Below are 18502 nucleotides of genomic sequence, written 5' to 3'. Positions count from 1 at the left end.
TCAGGCAGTGATGATGCACGCCTTTAATTCCAGCACTCAGGAGGCAGAGGCAGGTGGATGTCAGGAGTTCGAGGCCAGCCTGAGCCAGTTCAAGGACAGCTAGGGCTAGACAGAGAAACCCAGTTTCGAGAAACCAGAAAAAAAAAAAAAAAGGATTTGTCTTATGCCAAAACACTAACCACTTCAAGGATATCTTCAAAGCTGGGAAGTTGTCTCTCATGTCAGAAAGGAGTAGGGATCAAGTCAACAGCTCAGTCAATTTTGGGTCCCCAAACTCTCTTGTACTCAGTTCAATGTGCCCCTTGGAGGCTCCATTAGCTGATATTCCAGGGGACAGGTTAGACAGACGCACTGAGCATACAGTTTGGGCAGCGGATCTCCTTGAAGCTGAACAGCACAGAGATTGCTTCTGTGCTGTGTCCTGGGCCCATCAGAGACTTGCCCATGACCATTGCCTCTTGCCTTTTGGCTCCACGGCTTCTGACGTGAGATGAATAGTGTATTTAAAGTGTATTCTAATCTCTAGTCTTGTAGGACCTCATTCTTGGAATTCCATAATCATTTTCAGGTGATTTCTCAACTTTTAAGTTTCTCTCACTTCTAAAATTAGGATGCAGATGTCCATGGAGCTTAGCGAAGCTCTGAACAAATGCTCTCAGGGCGTCATTCCTTACGTGCTTGCTCTTTCTGAACTTTTCAAACTTAACCAAATGTTGGGGTGGGGGGTGGTGAGATGGCTCAGCAGGCAAAGACACTTGCAACACAAGTCTGATACCTGAGTTCGAGTCCCATAAATCTAAAGACAGAAGGAGAGTCTACAAAACGGTTCTCTGAACTCCAAATAGGAGCAGTGACATAAAACCCCCGCACACTCAAATAAATTACTGAATGAATAAATAAATAAAATATAAAAGAATCAGGGTCAAACACTCTCTGGCAATGGTGGAAACTCCAAAATTCTGACACAGTTAAGTGACTTCGAAGTTTTACTGCTGTAGAACATAGGACTCCGATTTTGTTTCAAACGAACTCAAACGAAAATGCCTTTGTTTTGACTTTGAGATGTTCCCAGGGCCAACTGTCCAGGAAGGTGGAAGGCCTTGCTGTGCCTGTTGCTCCCCCTCTCTGAGTCCACTCTTCCTGTATTTCAACACCTTGCTTAGCTCTTCTCCAACCATGACACGGGGACTACTTTCCCTTTTAGAGATCTATAAATTAGCAACACAAATTCCAAGCTTGAGAGGTCATCCTTCAGAAGGCTGTGTCCCCAAACTCCTATGTGACCAGTATCAAAACCTATCTCTCTGCTGCCTCTCCATGCCCACGAGGTGCCACTTACTCCCCCTGTTTTGATATTTTTTTTCTTAACCCCTTCATCCCACTTCTCATTATGCAGGATGCTAAAGTATTGCTTAAAGAAAAAAAATCACAAGGGTAAGCCAGTCCTATTTACCCTTTGCACATGTCTGGGAGTCCAGAGGCAGCTGTCATCCTCCAGAAACTTCTGCATAATAGAGCAGCTTTGGTCCGATACGCCAGTGGAGTCCCAATTCATCAGTCGGTTTTATGCAAGTGGCCCCCTAAGTTGATAAATTCCCACAGTGCCTGTTGACCCAGCTGCCAAGTCCTCTTGTGGCAGGTGGTGTTTTCGTGGCCACCCTGACAGTAATACAAACTGTTTAGCGGCTCCATTGACCTTGTAGCTATTAACTGGGATACAGGATCCACAAGGGACTAGTTCCCAAACAGGACAGAATTTCTTAACAGTAGGGGTCATGAACAAGTATATGCCCTATAAAAATCCATCCAGCATGGTCAATTTGAAGTCTAAAAGACAGGCAAGCATTTTTCACATTTTTGCTATTATTTTTATTATGTATATCAGATAACCAAAGCTGTGTGTACACTTATCTCCCTGCATTTCTTTTCATTACTGATAAAGTTCATTTCATGTGTGGTTTTAAAAAAATGTCCTTGGCCCCACAAATCTTTCTAAGCTGCCATGGATCATCTGAAAATTTGAAGATGTTTTCTTTTTAAAAATAGACAAAATCAAGGTAAAAACTTCTAATGAATGGATTATCATGGTTGCATAATCTATTGTAACAACTTTGATATGACTAAAATTTTCTCAAACTTTAACAAGATTTGATTATGTGCATATGTGTGTGTTTACAGGCAGACTTAGATAGACATGTGTGATCCTTGCAGTGTTGTACATGTATACATGTGTGTATTTACAGGCAGACTTAGATAGACATGTGTGATCCCCTGCAGTGTTGCATAGAACCTTTACCTGCTTCACAGCAAAGTCTTGCATAACCCAAGAAAAACTAATATGTCCATGTTATTTTAAATACTGTTTGGGTCCTATTTTTGAAAATAATCATGCCTTTATTTAAAATGATGACAGATTTATATTTATAAAATGCTAACCTAATTCTGCTTCTTCCCCTCTTGAGGTTTTCCTTGATTTTATAGCCATCACAATGAATCTAAACTGCTTTCCCTAGATCTGTTAGTACATAATTCACTGACCAACAAGAACCGTAGTTGTTTATGGTGCACACACACCCCAAGCCTTACCCTTGGGGATTTGTTTCAAGAACCCTACTGGGTGTCTGCAACTGCAGAGGCATCTACCCTGCGAACATTTATTTCTCCAGCACACGCCCCTGGTAAAGGCTAACGCAGAGGTTAGGAGCAGAGAGAGTCGCAGCAATGACTCGCAGCAAAGCAGAAAACTTGTAACAACATGCAAGAATGGCAGAGTTTAAAGCTTTACTGGTTCATTTCTGAAATTTTCCATTAGCGTTTTTGGACCACTAGAAACAAAAAACAAAAAAGAAAAGAAATAAAGAAAGCTGTAGGGATAACTTGATTTTTTATAATTATGTGAGTAATGTGAAATTATTAAGTCAAACTAATTAGCATATCCACTAGCTCTCATACTGATTTTTTTATGGTGAGAACACACACACATACACACACACACACACACATACACACACACTCACATATATATTCCCTATATCCTATAAATTTGACATATTACCAAACATTCAAAGGAATTTCCCATTTTTTTCCGTTATAGTCTTTCTTAATCTATCAATTTTGAATGCTGGACCATTAGTCCCTATGATAACTATTCAACTGCCATGAGATTTTGACTAAATTGTCACCTACAAATGGCTTCTATTTACAAATACTTAAAATGGAGAGTATGAATAATGAAAATTTTATCCTTCAGAAATGGATTCATTTACTAAGAGCTCAAGATTCTTAAAGGCAATTCTAAAATTAATATATCTTCCTTTCACCCACCAGCTCCCTCTGGCTCGGTGCTAGAACCTGATAGTATTCAATCCCCTGAATATCTTACATTCTTATTCTGTTTTTATTCTTATTACGTTATCATTAGTTGTTGCCTTAGTGATCAGGTGAAAATAAAATCTGAGTTTCCCCACTCCCATGGGGACCCTGATTTGGCTCTTTGATTTTTCCTTCCTCCTGAGCTCAGAGTTTCGCATCCATCACAGTTTGGTTGTGTGTGTTTCCAGTCTCCCCGAAGGCAGCGAGCTAGCTTCCCGCTCTAGCTGTGCTGTTAACTGAACTGCCAAAACTCTCTCCCAACCTCCAATCCTACGATAAATCTATAACTGTCTAGAGTCAGGAGGCTGTAAATGTATCAAACATCTAAGGTAATTTGATAAGCTTGTCTTCCCATCTAAAAGCAAATGACATTATCATTCAGTTTTAACTACTTTGCCAAGAGTAAGAAAGGTTACAATTTCTTTCTTTTGTTTTTTCAAGACCGAGTTTCTCTGTGTAGCTTTGATTGTCCTGGAACTCTCTTTGTAAGCCAGGCTGGCCTCGAGCTCCACCTGTCTCTGCCTCCCAAAGAATATTGGGATTAAAAGTGTGTGACACCACACTTGAAAAAACAGACAAACAAAAAAATGAGAGATTCCCATGCCATTTTAGATATCTGTGGGATTGAGTAGTGACCGACTGTCACCACATTAATAGGTGTTAGTGCCACTCAGCCCTCTTAGTGAGCATGTCAGGAAAGCTGGTGAATCTGGGCTGTGAGGGAGAAGCTTTAGACCCCAGGAACCCTCAGACTGCCCAAACCTATTTTGTTCAATGTATTTCTGAAGAGAAATTTCTATATGCTGTTTAGAAATGACACAGAACATTGAGCCTAGCTATCTAAATTATGGCTTTAGGAAACACAGTACAAGCTAAAAACTTGCAATAGGATTACATATATGACCTATGCAAAATTATAGTTGTTCTTGAGTTGAAGAACTCAAGTCTCCTCTCCCCGGGAGCACATGTCAGTGGCTCGGGAATGACTGGAAACAGGAATATGCTCAGGGCCTCAAAAGCATTCAGGATCTCATTATGCTCCAAAGAGGAGAACGCTGGTAAAAGCAAAAACAAAACCAAAAACAGCACCTCTTCCTGCTCCCACGGACCCCATAGCCCAAGAAGATGGCTGTTTCCTGCTCACACAGGAAGAGTCCATCTTTGTGTTGAACCTGGACTATGACTGTGCTCCAGACGAGGAAGAGCCCTCACAGCCCAACCAAACTGATAAATTGTCAAGGGCAACTTCAAAATGGGTTACACAGTGTCTGTGGACAGTCACACATTGCTGTCAATCCTTTGCTCTCTAGAATTCTAGCCTCATGAGTGTCCTGTAAAAGGACAAATGTCGCACTGACTAACCCGACTGAAGACCATTGTAGGAAGAAAAGCAATTGATGTGTGCATTGGCCTTGGAAGATGACACTGAGACAAGGTTTTCACAGGATAGCACAGCGCTCAGGGGTCATTTCTCTGCCTTGACTTACACAAATGGGTCACAGGCAAATCTACACCATCGTAAGCAGCCTCCCTCCCGTACCCCTCTTGAAGCAGAAGAGTTGAGACTGCCTTTAGACACAGGGAGCAGTGAGGTGATTGCAGGGTATCACACAGTTGGGGAATCCACTAAACTATGGCATAGCAAGATGACTGCCGAGAACAGACTCCACCCAATTATAAGATTCCAAAGCTTTCTGTCCGGAAGCTCCTGAACACACTAATTAATAATGACTGCATTAGTTGCTTCTGGTTAGGAAATGGCCCCAGTTAGAATAGCTACTTAGCCTTGACTCTTCCGGCCATCCTGCTAGCTGCCGTTCGTCTGAGCCTAGACTGTTGTAACAAAGGTTTAGACAACTGATTTCTCTTTACTGTTGAGAATGGGAAAACGATGGAAGAGGAACGGTTTTCATAAATGTGACAATAGCTAGGAGACACTTTCTCTTGTGTTCCGCATGACTGTAAGTGACTGGAGTGAGGCAGTTCTTATATCCCCACCCCTTCAGGAAGTCACCAACAGAAGCCATGGAACTACCCAATCTGCTAAAACCTCCAGTGGGTCAGTATTTTACAAATAAGCTGCATTTAAGGTCTACGTGTCTGGTTTTATAACAGAATGATTTTGAAATGTGTATACTGTTGAAAAAATTAAGAATGAGCCTTTTTTGGTGAAATACAAAATGCATGTCAACACTACTCACTCAGAAAGAGAGGATTCAACACACGCTGACAGAAGATGTTTCATCTATTAACTTATTTTTTTATTCATTAAATTAAATGGCATTAAATTAAAACCACCCAAAATCCAAAATCCCACTATCCAGAGACAGCCACTGCTGGCCTTTTCTGGTCCCAGAAATTCAATACAGACAATGTGTGTTGGAAATGACCTATGCTTCCCATTGTCCCTTTCATTCAAAGAAGTGTCCAGACCTTGGCATCACTGCACAAACCCAGCCACAGCGAGTTTCTGAGAAAATGCCTCTTAACTTTCTGAAAACAATATTTTATAAATTGCAGACTGTTGGACAATTTTCTGTGATAGCCCCTCAGTGTTTTATTATCTGTCATGTCAGGAGATGAGGAAATATGTTTTTCTGACTCAAATTAAGCTGAAGGGCCGTGGGGATAGCTGTCAACACATAGACTCAATGTATTTTTTTTTTTTATTGCAAGGCCAAACACCCTGTTGGCTATATTTTCTGTTTTGAAAGTTACTTCTAACTTCATTCAGTAGAACTCAGAGCCCAGAGGCTTAAAAAAATGATTGTTTAAAAGAACAGAACTATTCAAATGATTCTAGATTATATACTAAATACACAGTTTTCTAGGCCAATGAAAATAATATTCGAATTAGTTACCGTATAACGGATAAATACTATCTATTTCTGCTTAGCTGTCCTCTAGGTATAGCTAGGCGGTATTTATGCACTACCTTGTCCCTCCTCCTACTTCAGTCCATGTTAAGGAGTCTGTTTATTTACTGGAGAGGAGGCTGTAACTGTAAAAACATCATGGGGAGGGGAAGGAGCACGTGACTTTACCAAAGATCTTCGTCAGACTTGATCAAACATCTTCTTAGAGATTAATTTAAATACGTTGGCTTGCCTCTTCTCTGGAGAAGGAAACAAATCCCTGTCTTTAGGATGTGCTGACCTTAACATTTTAGCCTTTGATGTACTAATATTGTAGCTAATATAAAAGCACATCATTTATATTAGTATATATAATGCTATAATAATATATATAATAAATAAATGAAAAATACATTAAATTTTGGGGGGTTTATGAAAGGGGTTAGTTTTATGTTGATGACATAAAAGTTTATCAGTTGGTCAGGGTGTGGTGATGGACACCTTTAAGCCCAGAACTAAGGAAAGGGAAGCAGAAGAATAATTAAAAATCTTTGACGGCTTAGCTTTCTCTATAAATGACAACAGTGTAGAACAATTAATGCAAAATGCATGAAGTTTCACATCACAAATGATATATTTGTGCTTGTTATTAACACTCTTTCTCTTTATAACAGGAATTAATTAAATTATTATATACAATAAATTAATTTGACATTATATAATTCATAAAATCTCCATTCTATATATCTTTCTTTGCGTTAATAGTTTAAATTTTTACTCAGTAGCATAAATATTCACCTGCACATGCATGCTAGGATATCTTTCAAGGAGAACAAATCAGAAGGCTGTTATCTCAAAATAAATATAAAATGAGCTGGGTGCATTGGCACACAACTGTAACCCTGGTAATTGAGAGACTAAAGCAAGAGGTTTTCCAGTTAAAGCCCAATCTACAAAGGAATCTGAGGCCAGCCTGAACTACAGTAAGATCCTTCCCCAAAAGGCAAGAAAGACAGAGACAGAGATGGGGAGACCCTGCCACAAATGGAGACAAAGAGAGAACGAGAGAGACAGAGACAGAGACAGACAGACAGACAAGAAAGAGAGAGGTACTAAGAGGCCCTGCCCCAAAAGACAAGACTGTGGGGGGCAGAGAGAAGTGCAGCCATGTAGCCCAGCAGAAGAGCGTGCACCTAATGTGTTCAAAGCCCTGGGTTTTACCCCAAGAACCATTAAAAAGAAAGACAAGAGAAGGGAACCGAAGGGATTCATTCCCATTTTTTAGGCAGCCAGTGTTCACTACGACAGACATAACCAGCCCTGGGATAGTGTCAGCCTGGCCAATCACACGAAGGAACTCCCAGGTGCTATCTATAAAAGTGTTTATGGATCAGGGTGGAAGGAAGCTTCAAAATAGTCATGCCCATCTATTTTTAAAAGTGCAGTTTGAGTTCTGGCAAAAAGGCTCAGGGAGTAAAAGCCCTCACTGAGAAACCCTAATGGCATGAGCGCCATCCCCAAAACCATGGAAAGGTGAAAAGAGAGACCTGACATCACAGGGTTGGCCTCCAACCTACACACAGCCATGGCACATGCACACACACACACACACACACACACACGTATCTGCGCACATGCATGCACACAAACACACATACCATCAAATAACAATTTTAAATATTTAGCATTACAGTTTCTAGAATTGGAACGAAAATGAAAGAGCTGTATTATTCTTCTTATATTTTTAGGGAGAACTTTGATGGTAATAAAGTTTCTTAGGCTACTTCACATCACTGGTGTGATTTTCTGTTCTCCTGAAGCTGTGAGTCGACTGTATCACTTGACAAAAAAGATCTCTTTTGAAAGCAACAAACATCCTTGGTAAGCTATAAGATCACTCGGTTTCATCATACTGGTTTTCAACTGATGTGCTATGTCACCTCTTGTTTTGGGGCGCAGACCTTTAATGCCTGAGGAATGCAGAGTCACGGTTCAACCTGCACAGACCCTGACCTCGGATTGCTCCCGGCTCTGTCGGAATGGCTACTACACCCCCACGGGCAAGTGCTGCTGCAGTCCAGGCTGGGAAGGAGACTTCTGCAGAATTGGTTAGTGTTTCTGTTATCATCTGGGACACTGAAAGTGGCCCTTGGTGCTTGAGAAACTAGCATCACCAATTTCTAGAGCCGTCTAGTGTACAAGAGGCTGGTGCTTTACAGCACCACTTTCTGAAGGTACAAATGGAATCTTTCCTGTTTTAAAATGGGTTGTTCATATATTTCAGTTAATCATAAGCATAAAAGATCTTTAAATGACTGGAGCCTTTCACAAAAGAAGAAAAATGAAAACAGCACACCACAGAGAGTTACATTTGCAGTGTTCACACCTGCTAAAGAGTTAGTGCTTGCCAAAGTCCTGGCCGAGTGCAAGCATTTTCCAGACACCCCACCAATACCCACTCTAGCTTCGCTGCTTGCATCTCACTGTGGCATGCTGAGAGCAGAGATTCTCGGGGGGGGGGGGATTCTGGCTGAAAGGGAAAAACGCAATTATCTAGGCGCTTGTTAAGGACTCTTCTACTCTGCTCTGCCCCTGTGCCTCGTCATAAAGTGTGTGGCGGCTCAAAGGGACCAAAGCACATCTGTGTGCAAGGCTCCAGCCCTTCGTGCGAGATTCCCTCCATTTTGTGCTATGTTAAATGCTAATCGGTGTGAAGTTAAGAAAAATGAATAAGGGCTGGAGAGATGGCTCTGTGGTTAAGAACACCAGCTGCCCTTCCAGAGGTCCTAGGTTCAATTCCCAGCATCCACTATAGGGGGATCTGATGCCCTCTTCTGTCCTGCACACATAGAGAAGGACAGAGCACTCAGATACATAAATAAATAAAAAAGAAAAGTGAATGAACTTAGAAACTTAAATACAAATTCAGCAAGGAGTGAGCACACATTAATCAATAGTGATCTTGACCAGTATGGTCTCACACACCAAAGTATACCCTGCCAATGAAAACCAAAATCCAAATTAATATTTAATATTTTTTCTCTTGGCTCATAAATACTGCTTTTTGTTCTAAAGATATATTTGTTTCAAGATATATTATAATTATGACTTGTCCTCTCACACATTGCCTAACAAAAACAGTCAACATTTAATTGACTATATGACTTGAGATTCACATAGACAGTACATATTTTAGCTTAAATTGTTTTTGCCATTTAGTAACATTACTAACATCTGATTAGAATTAGAGCGACAAACCAAAGTGAGAGACACACAGTTACAACCCAGCAGAATCCAGGTAGCTATTCAGAACAAGAACATCCACTCTGTTGACCAGTTCCATCTCCCTCTTGGTCAGTTGAGCACAAAATTAAGAATCAATGTACAAATGCAATTATAGTCATATGCCCGAGTATTGTTCCTCACTTTTTTTTGTGTTTGATATGTGCTCCTCTTGACCTCTTGTTTCTTCATACAGCAGCCAGTTCTGTTAGCTTCGTTGCACTTTGTCTAACTGCTATGTTACTTCGAACAAATGTAGGTTAAAAAATATTTTCTGAGCATCTTCTCTGGGCTGCATGCTTAAACTGGGGGTGAAAAAATTACCAATACATTATACAATGTCTTGTCTTAATATTCACAATAAGAGAAACATGTTCATTTTGGTTAACATTTGTTTTATTACTATAGAATCTTCTCAATTAAGATTTTCTCCTGACTAAGTTTAAATATTTTTGATAAATAAGAAAAAGCAAAACACTTTATAAAAGTAAACTGAGATGTCTCCAATAAAGAATTTTATTTATACACCCAGGTGGTTCACACATCTTCCATAAATTTGAAAGAGAAAATTATTTTCATTTTTTCTTTATGCTTTCTTTTCCATGGGTCAGTCCCAGAGTCATGAATTTTCAATACTGTATCTGAAAAGGCAAAAGTGATCCCAATCTTGACAAGGAAATGTATTCAAAGAATTTTATTTTATCTGTGTTGGCTCCACCCCCAGACTTGCCAATAAGTGACAAATAATGACTCTATCAAACTGTGTCTCTCCGTACCATTTTAGTGGTAAACCTTTATGTTCTCTTTCTCTATGACAGTAGAAAAATGATTTAATAAGCAGACTCTATGCTAGAAAACAGCCCTAAAGAGCATCGTTCAGAAGGCCCTCTGCCAGTCTCTTGCACTGAGCCCAGGATGGACTTCAGACATAATCAGAGACCAATGTGCCTGTTCATCCCATCTTAGCATGGGAAGCAGGGATTGCCAGGGAGACCAGATGCCGGATACTGCATGCAGCTTCAGTCCCAAACTGACTTTATCTCAGTGTCGCAATGGAAGTGCTCCAGCCGGTGTCCCGTTTCTCAAGGCCAGCCTCTCTCCCTCCCATGCAGCCGTACCCTGAAGGAAGGGAATTGCTGTTGGTTGAAATGCCCCTTGCTGAAAGGGCTGACATTTTTGTTAGTGCCAGTTCTTCAAATGACCACAATAGTTTCTCATGAACCCTACTTCTCAGTGTACTAACATCCTGGACATTTAGCTCGGTTCCTGCCCCTAAAAAACTTCCTGTCTGGTAACTATCCTGCTTGTATATTCCTCTGCCCATCATCTTGTGACTGTCTTCCGCCTTCCTTTTCTTCCTTTCCATATTAATCAAATACTTGACCTCATACGTGGATGGCTTCTGACGTGAAGATTAAAAATACTATGTTGTTTTCTTTCTTGCAGCCAAATGTGAGCCAGCATGTCGTCACGGAGGGGTCTGTGTGAGACCGAACAAGTGTCTCTGTAAGAAAGGCTATCTTGGTCCTCAGTGTGAACAAGTGGACAGAAGCATCCGCAGAGTTGCCAGGGCAGGTATTCTGGATCAGATCATTGACATGACATCTTATTTGCTGGATCTTACAAGTTACATTGTATAGTTTCTGGGACAGTTTGAATATTCCTTCCTGGTGGGCATTTATTTGATCTTGTCATTAAAAAGAGAGACTCTCCTCCTGCTACACACTCCTGTGAGTTCATTCTCCTTTAGTAACTTAAAAGCAACTTCCAGAAATGTGCAGACTTCGTGTGTATGTTGCACGTTTGTTCACATACACACATCCACACGTGTGCACACACACAATCCCCAAACTCAAGGTTGTATAACAGATGTTTTGGGTTGTTTTTTTTATTTTTTTAATATGTGCTTCCTAGTGTGGAGTGCTTCACACAGAAGTTCCATGGCAGTTCACAGAATGTTTATGGTATCAGAAGATATTCTTTTAGTTCCTGGGAAATTTCTGTCTATAATTACTAAAGTCAACCATAGTAGGCTTTTGGAATGTTATTGTGCAATGTGGTGGAAATATTTTTATATTAAAGGTCTATAATAAGAGAGCATGTTTCCAAACTCCTTGGTGAATTTCTGAACAAGCAACTTGATGTAAGGTTGTCAGCTTCATTTCGGGTGATGTGTCTAGTACAGAATGTTGCGCATTTACCTTTTTATTTGATAGATCAATCTAGCTACATCAGCTTAATCTCAAGATGGTTTTCAAATGTTTTATGATTAAATCAGAATGACCCATTCGAAAAAGCAATCTTCCTGAATAGACTGCTTCTATTGTATATTTTGTGTAACAATAGGCACTGGGTTTGTGTTACATATTTATATTTTTTATTTTATTTTTATAATATAGACATCACCTAGAGACACCTTTACCCTGTCCTGTAAAATACTAAAGTTACATTTTCACCAGCTTAATTGGAAAGAAGGAGAGCAAGAAAGCAAATAGCCTCTAATGTGCTGTGGATCTAGTCTAGTAGAGTGTCCTTACGCCAACATGTAATCACCCTGGTCGGACGGAAAAGCGAGGAAGCAGCCAGTCCTTCCAGAGCACCAGCGTTGCACACTCGTGAAGTGCTTTCGCCACAGCCGCTCTGTCAGTCTGAGGGATTAAAAGCTTACAACGTGCACTCTGAATCCACCCTCCATGGAGAATGGCCTGCTTGTTCATAGCCAGCTCAGGTTGTATAAGCTGCCAAATGCAGATTCTTAGGATCTTCATTCTTGACAACACAAACTCTCAGTGCATAGGTTCCCTTCACAATGCTGGGACAACACCCTTTGGTTCTTGCTTTGATCAATTTCCTACAAATGCTCTGTTCAGATTTTCTTAAAGAAATAATGTACTCTAAACTTAAATTACAAGCATCTGACAGGCGTTTTTCTTAATGGTTTTCCATTTGCCATCTTTTCATGTTTGGGTTTTAACAGTGTATAAGGGTTTTTGTACTACTGACTGTGATGAGCACACATCCTCTACCCTGACATCCATTCCTCTGGAATCCAAATTGTAGAATCATGTAAGTGCTCAGCACTGGATGATATTGCACACAGGCTCCCCATCCTCAGGAATATGAGTCCTAATTTTGAAACAACAACAGCAGTCTCCCGGACAGTAGTCCTCTGTTGTTTTAAGGGAGAGAGTTGCAATTACATTGTGGATTCTAAAGAATTCTAAGGAATCCACAACATAGAACCATTTCGTTGGCTCCACTTACTCCTGTCTTCCATATATGATAACTTGGGCTTCCAGTGACCTCATATCAATGGAAATGGGTTGAGAAATCTTGGTGCTTAGTGAACAATAGCCTGCATTAAAAAGTGCACGCATAATTGTGCACAATTTAGCTTCAATTGACAGTCTATTCAGAGAAGTCTTGGGACTAAATGAGCATGGAGGCCAAATCGCCCTCTTACCCCAGAAAAAGGGTGGTTCCTCCAGTCGCACCAGCTCTCCGTTGGCCCAACACTGTGACAAATCTCGCAATGAACCATGCAGTAGCCTGCATCTGTAGGTTAAGAGCAATCCCTTGTCTCTGTGGCTTTCTCTTTATAGTCCTTTTACTGAATTCCGTCACAGAAAGGTTTACAATTAAAAAAAAAAAAAAAAGAAAGAAAGAAAAACCTGCCCTGACCACCATCTTTGTAAGTGGGCCTTCCTATCAGATCGTCCTTTATTCAGCACGGGTGACATTGGCAGAATGCAAATGTCTCATGAAGAAGCCAGCTGTCTAAGTCTGTCAAATCGTACAGTTTTATTGCACATACTCCCACTCACAGTTTGAGCAAACACAACAGGAATACCCCTGGAAATCCAGCAAAGTCTTAAAGCCCAAGTGCTTCTTTTTACATCTTAAAGAGAAGATGTTCCATTGGTAGGCATTCTACTCAAGCATTGTTTCTGACCTAGACGGAGCTGTTTTACATCGCTCTTTTTCAAGTGACTTAGAAATGCTATTGCCTTTCCTATAATGAGTTATCCAAATGTAATACCAAATTCTCTTTATAGAAGATAGGATATTTAACCCAAACAGTCTTTAGACTCCTCTCTTTCTGTCCTTAGGAGGAAAGTAGATAACAATGACTATAGATGACTGTGTGTTTTAGACTACATGACCAATTCCAAAATTTTCTTTGACCTCTTCCCTGAAGTTTTTTTTAAATGTATGACTGGGGATTACCACAAATGATTTGTGAGAGATAGATGGGAATTGGTTAAAAAGTATGAGCTAAGAAAAATAAGTGCTTATTCATTTAAAAGTCAAAATCTACCCACCTAACAAAGCACACAATCTAAAACGGGAGAATGTCGTTTATGTGAAGACTGTTGTGTATGACAAAGAAGAAATAAGCAGCTACTATTCCCTGCCCATCCCAGAGCTTAAGCTCCAGGTACCAGCTGAGTGTGAAATAACCTTTCCACCAGTTGCCAAACTTCTGCCCTAATTCAAAGCACATATATCAATGATATGAAAACTAAATATCATTAAATTGCAAAGGAGGGACACTTAAGAAAACTGAGTGATGGCAAAAAATGCTGCCGTTCATACCTTTCCATGTTAGGATCTTACTTAAGGTATTGGAAGATATTTCACAAGCTTACTTGGAAGTTCCTACAATTTAACTGATCAGTTTCATGAAGGATGGGCCAAGAAATCTATGCATGTCTACAAAACCCAGCTAGAAAACTATTTCCTTATCATTTGCATACCTCTGAGTAGTGGTGGCTTCCCTAGTGACTGTCTTGGGGACAGCTACAGAATAACATACTGTCATTTTGTTTGTTTCTGACCTTTGTTTTAATATCTGAACCACAAAGGATCCAGCGAATCTACTCAGGGTGAGAAAATGAGGTAGGAGGTGGGCTGTGCAGCTGAGGTCCTTCCAAGCACACACCAATCAGCTAGGAGTCCCTCTTCCTTCTCTTAGCGCAGGAAAGAAGCCCAGGTTAAATTGGTAAGAGGAGGAAGTATAGCAGTCAAGGAGGTATACCACTTTACTCTCTGGGCCTCTGCCTAGAATGTTACCTAAGTTTTTTCCATCCTCACCCTTCTCTGCTCCTCCACCTGTATCTTTCTGTCATCTCTCTTGGATCACTTCTTCCTCCACTCTCCTGAATTTTATGTTGGTTTTCCCTAAACAGACCCACTACGTATGCCTGTCATGACTTTGTCCTGGGACAGATACCTATACATTTTGTTGGGACTTATTTTCTTTTGTTTTCTCTCCTGGAATCATCCTGATTTAAATTCAGTATCATTAAGGAGTAGAGAAATAGCAGGCAGGCTGGTCTACTGTGGTCATTGAAAGAAATGACGAAAAGCACACAGATCCACCAGCGTAGGTGCCCCATGCCAGTCTTCCGGAAAAGTCACTAGGAAGACGAGGAGAGCCACTGTAGTAGAAAGCTTGAGATGACAGAGAGACACTCCTAGCTACTTCCTATCAAAGTGACAACCATCTCTACAGAGTCTACTTTGAAGAACACTATTCCAAATCTATTTGGCAGGAAACTAGAGTCTTGGTGATGATGACCTCAGACACTTACCCTCCCTGCCATGAGGTCTGCATGTCAGAGAACTCAACCAAATTTATATGACCAGAAAACAAACACATTTTTATTCCCTGGGGAAAGTGGTGGAGCTGTTTCTGGGAACGTTGATGGAGTTCCATCAGCAAGCTCCCCTTTCCATATTTGAGACATGCATTTGCTCTGTCTTTCTTTGTCACACCAGCACAAATGGGGCACACATCCGATTAGAAATATGACATGAAATGAGATACAAAGTCTAAGAGAAGACACATCTAGATGTTGAAAGCAAGGTCTTGGAGCCTGTCAGGTATGGGTCTTAGCAAGTCCTGCCTGTCTTCCTTGGTGCCATCTCCTCTGAGTAACTTCTGGAATGGGCTTGAGGTCGCCTTCTAGAAGAGTACAAAGGACTCATGGGAAGCTGAAGTGGAGCTAGATGCTTGATTCCCAAAATTCTAGCAGCCTTGGAGAGATTTCTTCATTTATGAGATTGGCATTTTCTTAAGTTCTATTAAGTGTGAAGCCAAGATCCAACCCATTATTTACCTTGTTTCCCATACAATTTATTTAGGGCATGTATCAGCCAATTGAAAAGATGCAAATAAGTAATAGATTTCTTGCATCAATAAAAAGCCTTATACCGAAAACTTCTCATTTGTTTTTGTCAATCAACAGTAAAATTTTTAAAAATCGTCCTAATTCAGCATTCATTCTAAGGTAATTTTTCATGTCCATCACAAAGTAAGATGTTATTGTTTATTCAGGGTTTTCTTTTCTGAATATGTATTCTTTATAGATTTAAGATACATATGTCCATGTCCTGGCAAGTAAACATACCTATACATAGTATATTATCTCAATTGGCTATCATTCTTTTAAGTAAAAAGAATAGCTTTTTATCATCTAATATATATAATCTAATGTATATATTTAAATTTTCTCTATAGTATATGTATACTATATCTCAATAATATATATACACTATATATTATGATGGAAAATTCACAGTGGCCAAATAATATAAGTTTTTTCTTCACAGTTAGAAATTCAGTCTTGAACATTTCTCTCTGAACTGAAAGCTGGCTAATCAGTCGTTTCCATTCACATGAATGAAGTGTGATTAGGCCGGGTATGATCTGTGTCCGAATAAACATTGGATGCTTCTTTATCCCATAATCTTAAAATCTGGGCATGACTTTTCTGGAATGAACTAAGAATCCATGTTCAGAGGGTTCATTTCATCGTATTAATCGGAGAAGCTAAACTGACACCCTGATGATATCAGATACCCCCGCATCCTTTTCTGATGATGTCAGATACCCCCGCATCCTTTTCTGATGATGTCAGATACCCCCGCATCCTTTTCTGATGATGTCAGATACCCCCGCATCCTTTTCTGATGATGTCAGATACCCCCGCATCCTTTTCTACTCAGAGGATGTGTATGACCCTGCGTGCTGCTAAGAGCCGTGAAGCAGCAGTCATACTGAAGTACTGTAGAATTCGGGAAACTTGATTCTCTGGGACAGGCTAACAGACTACTATTTGAAATAAATCTACCTAATTACAGTGAAAAAAATTATTGAGTCGTGACCATAAGCACAAAAGAATTGTAATAGGAAAATCTGGTGTCCTCTTTGGATTTATCTGTGATTGTTAAGTTTTTTGTTAAGTGTTAAGGGGTGACTTTGTGTTTGATTCTTCTCACATATTTTGGTGTTTTGAGTTGTCTATTCCCCTCAGGTTATTGACAGTTAAAGCGGTCTGTCCATATGTCACAGCGCATTTCAGAACCAATCCATCCTTGGGTTTCTGTTAATAAGAGGCAGCAGATAGTAGGAACGAATATGAAGCCCAGGTGCAAGTTGAAAGGATCAGGACTAGGCTAGGAACTATTTGTGATTTCTAGAACATTCTAAAACTTAATATGCACGGCTACTGACTCACATGATCCTCCGGAATTTGAACTAATCTGGTTTCTCTAAATCGGTCTGTAAAAATATGCAGTTTTCCTTGATTCAACCAGCAATCTATTCATTAATGCAATATAAATGCTGAAGTGCCTCGTATAATCTCCCACCGTTGAGAGGCGAGGGCATCCGCAAGGACAGGGCTGGAAGTTCACTGGGATGATTAAGATGTCCAAAACAAAAGAGACTTTCATTCCAACTTGCTCCAGCCTGTGTGAGCCTTAGACCCCAGCAGCAATGAGTGGTACAGATGGCCTCAAGTACATCTCTATGTGTCTGGACATGTCCACACACCATGTATATATATATTTATCTATCTGTACAAACACTACATATGTATACACACTATCTATGTAATATATAATATATGTATAATGCATATAAATTCTAACAAGTGTATTTGTGTTATCTTTAAAACGGAACAACTGTATCTTGAAAAGTGGTAAATGCAGAGAATTGGCTTTATTGTTGATCTGTGGATTTAATGTTTTTTAGGTGAAAGGATGTTTTAAGTGTATAATGTCTTTTCTTAATTTAATATATTTATGTAAATGCATGCCTGAAATTTGATTAGATTGGCTGTGTTTTGTGTCTTAACATGATCAAATGTATTAAACTTTATCTTATGACTTCATGTTATGTGCCCTTTCAAAATTTGTTTTTATTTTAAACTTTTAAAACGTTTCTCCTAAGTTTTCAGACTGGTTGTTATACAAACACTGGTTTTGAAATAGTCTATACTCAAGCTGCTTGTAAATGTTATTGTCTTTTGTCATTATTTATGTTCCAATTTTATTATTTCCCATCCAAATTATATCTAATGTTAGGGTCAGTTTCATTGTGCAGTTAGCTATATTAGGCACCAGAAGATAGTTCATTGGTATACATTTGTTCTAAGTTACAACTGACCTAAATAAACCTAATCCTTTTAAGTATGAATTACTGGTCAAGTGAAAGCTAAGACACAGAGAACAAAGAAGAACATGTGTGATACAGGGCCCCATAGTGAAGGAAGAAGCACGTGGGGACAGGAAACAGGGGTTAGGCAGGTACCCGACAGCTCTGTGGCCTTGTTATGTGGCTTTTACCTTAATTGAAGCAGAATTATATTTGTCAAAAGTCCGACTGGTAGAGCTAGAGAGATGACTCAGTGGTTGAGAGTCCTGACACAAAGTTGATCCCCAGGACCCAGGCGGCAGCTCACAGCGATCTGTTGCTTCTGTACCCTCTTCTGACTTCCAGAGGAGCCAGGTGTGCCTGTGATACATGTGGGCACATCTGGCAGATAATCACACATACGTGTTTTCAAAAGACTGATGAGTGAATTTGAGCTGATAGTAGAAGAGCAATCTACTTCCATCTCAACCTATCTCAATAAATGTTTCTAAATAAACACAGCTCACTAGCTTCCTGAATGGCAGCCTTTGTAAAAGATTATTGCGAAGAC

At 39.9% G+C, this 18502-nt stretch overlaps 1 protein-coding gene across 1 annotated transcript in view; it reads left to right on the top strand.

Annotated features, from left to right (window-relative positions):
* The window catches only part of Hhip (hedgehog interacting protein), a 92876-nt gene extending 75187 nt beyond the window's left edge, over nt 1-17689 (top strand). Inside the window, exons 12-13 of the mRNA XM_048440107.3 lie at nt 8187-8335; nt 10956-17689. Coding sequence (XP_048296064.3) covers nt 8187-8335; nt 10956-11149 — 343 coding nt within the window. The 3' untranslated portion in view covers nt 11150-17689. The remainder of the gene's footprint in view (nt 1-8186; nt 8336-10955) is intronic.
* Nucleotides 17690-18502: the final 813 nt, after the last annotated feature.

Source organism: Myodes glareolus, chromosome 22, assembly GCF_982192425.1.
Source record: "Myodes glareolus chromosome 22, mMyoGla1.1, whole genome shotgun sequence".
In the NCBI taxonomy this organism is placed as follows: domain Eukaryota; kingdom Metazoa; phylum Chordata; class Mammalia; order Rodentia; family Cricetidae; genus Myodes; species Myodes glareolus.
This window is presented reverse-complemented; position numbering and strand designations above follow the sequence as displayed.